The sequence below is a fragment of the Ursus maritimus genome, unplaced genomic scaffold, assembly GCF_017311325.1.
Source record: "Ursus maritimus isolate PB19 unplaced genomic scaffold, ASM1731132v1 scaffold_6, whole genome shotgun sequence".
Taxonomy (NCBI): domain Eukaryota; kingdom Metazoa; phylum Chordata; class Mammalia; order Carnivora; family Ursidae; genus Ursus; species Ursus maritimus.
In genome coordinates this window covers 397,620-407,806 of record NW_024426774.1, presented here as the reverse complement: position 1 = coordinate 407,806, position 10,187 = coordinate 397,620, and the positions used below count along the sequence as shown (strand labels likewise).

At 50.0% G+C, this 10,187-nt stretch overlaps 1 protein-coding gene across 1 annotated transcript in view; it reads left to right on the top strand.

Moving 5' to 3' along the window:
* The first annotated feature begins 479 nt into the window (after window positions 1-479).
* TRIB2 (tribbles pseudokinase 2) overlaps window positions 480-10,187 on the top strand; it is a 25,316-nt gene continuing 15,608 nt past the window's right edge. The window contains exons 1-2 of the mRNA XM_008687169.2: window positions 480-2,039; window positions 6,764-7,056. Coding sequence (XP_008685391.1) covers window positions 1,770-2,039; window positions 6,764-7,056 — 563 coding nt within the window. The 5' untranslated portion in view covers window positions 480-1,769. The remainder of the gene's footprint in view (window positions 2,040-6,763; window positions 7,057-10,187) is intronic.

The following is a 10,187-nucleotide window of genomic DNA, read 5'->3' as shown; positions in this document are numbered from 1 at the left end:
TGGGGGGGGGGGGGGGAGAACTCCTGCACAGCCGCTGGCTGGCGGCGGGGCGCACAGTCCGAGGCCTGTGGCGGCGCCGCGACCGTCCCTCCCGGGTGCGGGTGCGCTCTCTCCCAGCCCCGGGCGGCGGAAGGATATCGCACTGTTGCCGAGCCGGAGAGCCGCGAGGCCGGCGCCCGCGCCGGGGCCCGGAGCTGCAATGGCAGTGGCAGCGGCCGGCGGGCGCGGGGAGCCGCCCGAGGACTGGCAGCGGCGGGGCTGATTGATGGGCGCCCGGCTCAATGAGGGGGGCCCGGACGGGGGTGGGGCGGGGCCGGCCCTGGGCTGAGCCAGTCGCGGGTGCCGCGGGGGGGCGGAGGCTCCGTGGAAATGTGTCGGTGACATTGAATGGGGAGACGGAGCGCGAGCGAGGCGCGCGCGCGCACACACGCGCACACAGGACCCCGCTCGCTCCGAGATCCCCGGCCACGTAAGTAACTATTAATACCGCCTCGCCGGGAGTTGCGGGCGTGCTGAGCTCGGGGATTGGCCTCGGGCACCATCGGCCATCCCCTTCAATTTTAAATGCACATTCTTCTTACCTCTGGGGAAGAAAGAAAAAATAAATAAAAGACGACGAAGAAAAGCCATCAATTTTCTCCAAAACAAACCCCATCGGGCAATTTGGGTTTAGGGTCGGGGGAGACGGAGTGGTTGTAAATTATTCCAAGGCAAGATCCAGTTATCCAGCGGGAAAGGAACGCCGCAGGTTGGCTGGGGGCGCATCCCCTTCCAGAGTCCGGAGGACCCCCCACCCCCGGAAGCTCGTGCCGGGGGAATCGGAGACCATTGATCTACCTTCGTCCCTGCCCGCACTTCTCGCTTTATTCGGAGGACGATCTGGAGCACGAGCGAGCAGCGACAGCATGAGCCTGTGCTGACCTCCGCCCGGCGGGCCAACCCAGGCTTTGTCGCGGTACCTGCGACCGGCCCGCGCTGCAACTCTGTGCCCGGCTTTTGCAATCTTTTGTTGGCAGCGCTGACCGCTCTAAGTTAAATGCTCCCTTGCTATTCTTTTTCTTCTTCTTCTTTTTTTTGGTCTGTTTGTTTAAATTTTGGAGAGCTCTTGCGATCTTGGAAAAGCCTCAGACGCCATCTACAGTTAAAACGTAGGTAACTACCCTCTCCGGCGCCCCCCCTTCCACGCCCCCCACCCTTTCCACCAAAAAAGGGGGTGCAGCGCGGATTCTGTCTGCCGTGCGGCGCGAGCCGGTAGACCCGTGCTTATTTCCTTTTTCTTTTTGTTTGGTTTCTAACGCGTTGAGACCAAGCTGCTGCCGTGCGCTCCTCAAAGATTGCACAAACTACAGCAGGGCTCCTCCGCCCCGTCTGCGATTCGGAAGCCTGCGTGGGGATCGCTTCGGGAGACCTGGCGCTGCAGCTCCCCACCTTAGCAATCCTGTTAGTCGTCTAGATCCACGTTGGAAAGAGAGAGACAGAGAGAGAAACTAAAAGTGCGGAGATTCTGCAAATCGCTGGCTGCTTTGGGGTAACAAAAGGACCCGAGTTACTGCCGACTGAGCACCCCCGGGAGCCGAGCTCGGAGCGGACAAGGTGCCCGGCGGCGCCCATCTGGGGGCTTCTAACTCTTTCTCCACGTCGCCCCCTTCCCGTCCCCTCCCCTCTCGTTCCCTTTTAAAATCCGTGGCACGGAGGCGCCTGCAGCCGCACTCGCCAGCGACTCATCTCTCCAGCGGGTTTTTTGTTTGCCGAGTGCGATCCCCACACTCATGAACATACACAGGTCTACCCCCATCACAATAGCAAGATATGGGAGATCGCGGAACAAAACCCAGGATTTCGAAGAGTTGTCGTCTATAAGGTCCGCCGAACCCAGCCAGAGTTTCAGCCCGAACCTCGGCTCCCCGAGCCCGCCCGAGACTCCGAACTTGTCGCATTGCGTTTCTTGCATCGGGAAATACTTATTGTTGGAACCTCTGGAGGGAGACCACGTTTTTCGTGCCGTGCATCTGCACAGTGGGGAGGAGCTGGTGTGCAAGGTAAAGAGCCCAGGGTTTGTTTTTGCTTTTTGTCTTTTAAAAAGCTTCCCCGGCCGTTTGGAGGGGGCGGGAGGTCGCCAAGCTCCGGAGCCTGGAGGAGGGAGACTCTCGGGATAATTATCCGTGGCCTCGTTAAATGGGTTTATTTATTTGTTCACGTTCGACTAGTTGCGAAGTTTTTAGAGCGTTGCAGACAATGGGGCGGGCTGCGGCGGGGGCGTTTTGGGGAGAGCCCGGGGCTGGGAAGGGCGGCGGGACTGCGCGGGGGCCACGAACACGCGTGCTCCCAAAGGCTCGTGGAGCGCCTCTGCTCTTGGCCGGGTCCCACTGCCCAAGGGATTTCTCCTTGTGTCTAGCCCCCTCCCCTTCCACCGTGGAGTAGGGAATCCCCCGCTCATTTTAAGGCACGGATGACTGGGTTCCCTTCGCAGCAGCCATTGTTCTTAGAAGCGTGCAGGTGTTAAACCTTTGTTCGGAAGGTGCCCTTTAAAAGAGACACACAAAGGTGTCCCCTCTGGCTGAGCCAGGGGCCCAGCGCGGGGAAGGAGTTTACAAAGAGCTCTCTGCTGCCTGCAGCCTTGAAAGGAGGGTTGGGGGTGGAAATCAAAGCCACCGGCGCACCTTTGGGTGTAGGAAAGAGTGAGTCCTTTGGGTCCTCTTCTCTTGTCTCGTTTCTTCTCATCTCCAGACTTCCGTGCCTGAACACCCCCACGTGCCCCCCACCCCCAACAACACCTTTGCCAGTATGGTCTAAAGGCCGGTGTTTGGAGCCCCAGGGATTCACAGGGCTAATACAGAGATGGGCACTCCAGTTTCCTTTTTGTCTTTGACCCCCAACAGTGACTGGTGTGTCTGTGTGTCTTTGTGTGTGCAGTACAGTCCAGGGGATGAGAAGGGGAACAGTTGCAAAAAAAAAAAAAAAAAAAAAGAATAGAGTAGAGCATACCGTTACCCAAGCATTGGATACAGATCAAGAATTCATTGTCACTTCATTTTACATTTGGTCACTCTTGTTTTTTTGGGGGGATGAGGGGGTAGTGAGGAGTGACGACCTCTGCTGTCTTTGAAATGGGCACTCCACACAGCTGTGCTGCAAATAATACATCACACTTTTACCATTAACCACAGATTGCTCTGTTTCGTAGGGGACTGGAGTCTTCCATTGTAAATACCCGTTTTTGTGGAGGTCTTCAGTCAGTTTTGCAATTGCTCAGTTCAGATCTCAGGGGAAAATCAGAGACTCTTTAAATACAGCTCTCTGCATCCTCTCCCAAGTTATTGAGACCCAGAGCGACTGTGCCCGGTTAACCAAAATTCAGTAGGCTATTCAGAGCTGGATTGAATTCTCAGAAGACCTACAAGGTTGCACAATAGGGGAGGCATCCTTTGAAATGAATGAATTCCACAGAGCTGCCACTCTCCTATGAGATATGCACAATCGCCCAGCAGTGAGTGTGTGCACTCCTTTTGCTCAACTTCACTACAGCATTTTAATATTTTTCAAAGGCTGGAGACGCTTTTAAGTCAAGGGACTCTGCCTTCAAATTCTGCAGGAGCGTCTTGCTGTTATTTCTTTGTTTAAAGGCAGAGGTGACTTGCCCCTGCTCTTCCTTTCTCCCTCCAGATTCTTCAAGACATATTTCACTTTGGGCTGACCTTACGGTGTCATTCGTAGACGTGCTCTTTGGCCTGAAACTGTACTTAATCTGCTGGTTTAGTTATTGCAAAGATTGAATCAGCCCCTCGCCAATTACTGTGGGGCTGCAAGTGGATTTAAGTGCAGTATCATTGTTCTGCTTGACAGAGGTCATCCCTTTAAGACACGGCAGCCTATTTTCCTGCCTTTTTACCAGAGGTGATGTGGGTGACTTTTTATGCAAGCATAGCTGTGTATATCCTAGGAAGCCCCAAAGGGTTTTTATAAGGCTGCTTCCATGAGCTACCCTCAGATGCTCGGTGTGACCTCAGCTTACTGCAAGGCACTGTGAAATCTGCACACTGAATCAAGTTCCTTCTGACGTCTCAGCAAGAGAGTGCGTCTCCCAGCCCTATGTTGACCCAAGGAAAAAGTCTTTGCAAAAACAGATCAAATGTAAAGATGCCTTTCCTACGGGGGACTGCAGAGAGAATTCTGCAGGACACTCTTTGGGGTCATTTAACCAAAATAATGGAGCCTGTTTATTGTCTCCCTGAGCCCACTGTAAGCTAGGCACCATGTGAAGGAAGGAAGCTTTAGGGGGTCTTCACCTTATCATTTTCATGGAAAGGCTGGTAGCTACTGTGCACATTGACATAATTACTATCTTGGCATAATGGGCACTTGGTTTTGTTTGTTTGTTGTTGTTGTTGTTTTTTGCAAATACTACTAATGAGGGCCTAATCTTACTGCCTTATCTCAATGGTCACATTATATAACTAAGGCTCCAAATTAAACATTTAAAAGAAGCTGGCAACCAGGCTTATGGCTTGATTTTGCATTTGAAGGTGACGGTTTAAATACCAGTCCAACCCCATAAATGCCTGTTATAGCTGCTACTAAAAGTTTGGTACCCATCCGTCTGGGAGAACAGAAGTACTTGTTTTATTTTTCATACTCTGTCCACCATCTTGGAATTTGATCTCCTAGGGAGGGTATTAACTATTTCTTGAAGCTGCCACAAATATGTTGTTTTAATTTCTGTGTCCATTCAGTTTTTCATCAGTGGGACGGGATAACAGACCGAAGGTGCTGAGCAAAAATCACCTTTTATTTTTTAAAAATGCAGCTTGAAGGGGGAAGTCCATGATACATCATCGTAATGCCACGAGCACTGGCGACAGAGCCCACATCCTCGTGCTTCGGAACCCCCCCCCCGGTTATATAACACACAGCGTTTACATTCTCCACTGCAAAACGTTTATTACTCTCTGTGAAATTTTTGAGGCTTTCCTAGGTTTCTGCTGCCCGCAGTCTGGGTGTTAAATTTGACTCAGGCATTTCAGATTCCTAATTGAACGGACCTCTGAGGTCACTGCTCGTAGGTCATCATTTGACAGTATCAGGGTGTGATTTGTGGTCTCTGGAGACGTTGAAGTATTCATTCTTAAATTCTAGGTTATAGTGGCAGCAGCTGTGCCGCCTTCCTGAGATGCCTCATTACGGTTCATTCACAACGTTACTTCGCTTCCTCGCCCTGGGTTAGCACCAGCCCTCCCGAGGTTCTTACTATCCTTGTTTGACTCACTGATTTCTTTTGGTGTTTGAACCTAAGGGCGACTTAACTTCGATCATGGATCTTCAATGGCAGCCTGGGTCCCTGGATGGGTCTCCAAAGGCCTGTGGATCCCCTTAAAATGAATCCAGTATTGTGCGTGCATTGGAGAACGGGCATTGTCAGCTAAGAGGGGACAGAGCTTTTTGTCAGGTTCTCACGTGGGATCCGGCCCCAAAAAAGGTCAACAGCGTTCTAAATCAACGTCTCCAGTTCAGGAAGAGGAGGGAGGCCCAGCGACCCTGAGTGCTTTACCCATCTGATCCAGATTATCGGTGGCCAAGCCAGGATTAGGGCCTCAGTTGGGCGATTTCTAGGCCACGCTGCAAAATGTGGATCAAGGAGAGGATGTTCTAACTAACGAAAAAGATTTAAGAAGCTACATGGTGGTGCACGGGGACCATTTAAGTGTTTGTTGCTGGAGCATTCTTGGCCTGGACTGCTTTCCAGCAAAGCACCTCATGCCTGCCCTTCGCTCATGCAGGCACAGGGAGTCATGTGCCTACATTCCCAGGCAGATAGTAAAACCACATTCCAAACCCAGGGATTTGTATTCCTGATTTAGCGGAGGTCTTGAAATGAATGAAAGCGTTTTTCTTATAACCTCAAAGATTCTCTGTAGTGTTAATTTCTCTTAGGTTGGTTTCAAAAAGGTATTGAGGATGGATTTTCTTTTTAAATAACCCCACGATGAGGTGGCATTTCACAGGCTAATTTTGATTCATAGAAAATCATTGCATAACTGATTCATTGAGCTAGATAGCTGTGGAGGGAATCGAGAAGCGTGTCGGCTTGCCTAGTAAGGACTGTGTGTCCTATTCCTAGCTCTGACGCTTGGGGCTCGATTTGACTGGTTCTCTGAGCCTCGATATCCACATCAGTAAAATGAAGGTGTTGAATTAGAGGACCTCAAGGCGAAGTCTACCTCTCTGCTCTGTTCATCGCGAATATGTTGTTCAGTGCTATACAGCACAATTGCATAGCATAAAATATGTTATATACAAGTGGTGTAGCTGTCGAGTGATGTCCGTTTCTGTTCTGGTTTGCTTTTTGGAAGGAAAATCGGGCTCTGTCTGCGTAGCTTGGGGTGGGTCACTTTCAGGTTTTGCCTTAGTTCTTTTGTAAACAGGTGATTGAGGTAGGGAGAAAAAAGTAATAAGGCTTAACCATTTGCGTACCGTGTTACGTCTTGCAAAGCACTTTTACCACTGTGTTGTCATCTAATCCTCCCAACACCGTGAATCAGCTGTCATTTGCCCATTTTACACAGGAAGATTTGGAAGCTCAGAGAGGTCAAGCAGCTTATTCCATGTTACCCAGCTGGGAGCAGGCAGGGCCAGCGTGTTCTCGGTCCAAGTTCGGTCTGCCTTCTGTCACCTCAAAAGCACGTGCCCTGGGAGGTGTCTGCATTCTGTGATTGGGCTGGAGAAGAGGCACCCCTGACTCTTGGTCTTGTTGTGAATCCTGTCCTAGGTGTTCGATATCAGCTGCTACCAGGAATCCCTGGCCCCGTGCTTTTGCCTGTCCGCCCACAGCAACATCAACCAGATCACCGAAATTATCTTGGGGGAGACCAAAGCCTATGTGTTCTTCGAGCGGAGCTATGGGGACATGCACTCGTTTGTCCGCACCTGCAAGAAACTGAGGGAGGAGGAGGCGGCCAGACTGTTCTACCAGATCGCCTCGGCCGTGGCCCACTGCCACGACGGGGGGCTGGTGCTGCGGGATCTGAAACTGCGGAAATTCATCTTCAAGGACGAAGAGAGGTGAGTGTCATTGCTGTCCAGACCCGGTACTCTGACAGGCTGCTCAGGAGCGGCTTGCTTGAGAGGCTGGACTGGACGTTGTTTTGCCGCCCGCTGTCCAGGTGAGAAGGAAGGGTGGGAGGACGAGGGAGGTGAGTGAATATTGCCATGTTTTAAGTGCCCTGGGAAGCCAGGTTGCCGCTCCCCCAGCGGTGTTACTGAATGCTGAAGTCGGGCACCAGGAGAGTCTGTGACCTGGTAATTAGTGTTTTTTGTTTTTGTTTTTTGGGGATTTTTTTTTTTTTTTTTTGCTTTGTTTTGTTTTGCTTGGGTGTTGTGAACTCTGAAGCGGCTGCAAGCCTGTGTGGCATATTCAATGTGAGTAAGGCGTGATTATGCTTTTGAAATAATCCTGCCTTCAGAACACTCAGTGCCTGGCATCAGTCATTTCTAATTCATTCATTCATTCCTTCACTCAATAGAGGTTTCCTAAGTGTGTGTGTATGTGTGGATAAAGGGCGTGTGTATTACTCACAATTCTCAGTCCTGTGACTATCAAGGCGCGTTAGCTGGTCAACTCACCTACAAAGGAACGTTCCAAACCCTGAATGAGGATTCTATATGGGGTCAGATGGGACCTGGGGGCTGGGATGTCAGTTCTAACTCGGACTTGGAAGTCAAGAAAGTTGTTACAGGAGAGTTGCTCTTGGAGCTCCTTGGAAGATGAGTATGTTACAGACAATGTGGGAAGGACAGGTGTTGCAGGTAAGGAAGCTGCCCGTACGTACACACGGCCATGTGAAGGTCTGGGTTATTGTAGGAGACGTCTGGGCAAGGCACTGGGCGTCTGGGTTCCATTCATGGTTCTTCCATTCACTCATGACATTCTGTTGAGCCGACCCACTGGGGCCCGCTTTCTCTTCTAGCTGACTTCGATTGTAAAACTCTTTCGAGCCACTTTTTTCCTTTTGAAGAATTTGCTTTTTTAGAGGGGTGGAGGCAAGCGATTTATATTCATTGTTAACTATGCCAAAAATTGTTCTAGAGTTTCTGCCCAGGTGGGTCATGGAATTGCCATGACGGCCTTGGGCATCCTCAACTCCTCCTAGGAAAGTGGTAGGTGAAGTGGAGCTCCATGGTCACAGAGCTAAGGGCCATCTGAGTACAAAACTAATGTGTGTCATTCATTCACTCACTCAACAAACATATCTGGAGTATTTTTTTTTTTTTTTTTAATTTGGAGTATCTTTTATGTGTCTGATGCAGATCTGGCTATCAACCCTTTCTACCTGCCAGTTACTGTGACATGGATCCCAATGGCCTGTGCTATTTTAGGCTATTGCTTACAGAAGTCTGGGGATGTCCCTAGAATAGATATATAATGAGACCTAGTGGAGGCTGCTTTGTTTTTTTTCATCTTATGGTTTGAACTAATTGGGAAGTAAATGCCTGGGAAGCATTTGAGGATTAGCGAAGGTAAAGGGCCTGTGGTTACTTAACCCAAGTGGAATAATTTGATGACAATTTATCATGCAGCTGAGTATGCAAAGTGCAGAGGGCTGCTGGCCACAGAGATTGGTTATTGTTCCATATTTTTTCCCATAAACAGGTATCTTAGGCACTCGTGGCAGTAATAGCCTGGTCTTCGATAGTGCATGGTTTTGACCCTTCCTAACACATGGAAGAAGAGGGAGCTATCCTAAGACCTCGAGTGTGGGTGACGCTTACCTTTGCTCTTCTTCAGCTCAGATGCATCTCCCCCTAAGCCTGGAGACTCAGGTTCTTATCCTGGTTTCACCTTTGATACCCCCTGTGACCTTTTAGGGACCTTTGGTTCCTTTCTCCTGGCCTCACGTTTCTTATCCTTTCATTGTCCTTGCTCTGTTTTATTGGTTCTGAGGTCTTTCTGAGTTATAACATCAGGTGAGTACTTCTTCGACTATCCTCATTGGAAGTTAAGTATATACCTGACCCCCAGCAGAATCCTGACAAAGATACTTTCTTTGTCCTTCTGCATTCCACCTTTCTTGGAAATGTAATAACTATAACTACAAAAATAAGAGGTGATTGTTGGCGACCACTACGAGGTCCTACTATCAGGTTATTGTTGACCTTACTTAATTCTCTGTGCAAATGGGGGTAGGGTGGGTATCATCAAGTTCATTTGATGGAGGAGGACTCCAAAATCTTGTGTGAAGTCTCAAAGTTATAGACAAGAAAGAGCAGAAGTAAGGACATATTCTCTATTAAATCAGCTCTCAGGAAATTTGTTTGCCTGACACAGGGGGTAAGGGCGATGAATGCCCTCTCTCATGGGGATCCAAGTTTTTTAAACTAATCTTTTGGTTGTTTGTGTCTCTTTTGAGAGGAAATTCAGGGAACAGTGAGTATATGGGGTGGTATGTCCCGTGATAGAACACACATGGTAAATACGTATTTATGAAGTGAGTCACAGTAGGGTGGACATCCCCAGGTCACAGACCATGGGAGGGGCTCCAGAGGGCCCATCCTTCAGTCTTCTCCTACAATCAGAGCCCCAGAGGTGAGGGTGCTGGCCCCAGTGCCCACAGCTAGCGGGAAGCAAATAGGGGCTGAGCCAGACCTTGCATATGCTCCTGCAGGCCTTTCCTCCAGGCCTGGCTTGTCCTTTATGGAAAGTTAAGAGTGCCCAAGAGTGCATGGTGGCAAAGCTGAAATCCTTGAGGTCCCAGGGCCTAGAGAAGAAATCCCAAGATGTTGGAAGCTTCCAACGCCAGGACTGTGAGTCGCTGGCACTGAGTCCGGAGCTGTGTTTGACTTTTGCAAAAGAGCATGACCCTTTTTAGAAAGATCTAGAAAGAAGTATCCCGTATGAGTGTGAAACCAGAACACTTCACTGGAGTAAGCACGTCAAAGCTAAATCCTTTTCAATGCGAGAGAGCATTTTCCTTCTGAAAAAGGAAGCGTTGGTGACAGGGAGGAAGCTGCCCGTCATGTGTCGGCAGCAAGTCTGATAGCACCTGAGCCCCTGCAGCCCTGTCTCCCTAGCTCCTCATCTGATGGGCAAGGTGACGGGGTTGCACAGGAGTTAAGTGACCTTGCTCAAGGTCATACAGCAGCATGCCCATGGAGCGCGCCTGGAAATCCTATCATTTCACTCCAGAGCTCTTTCC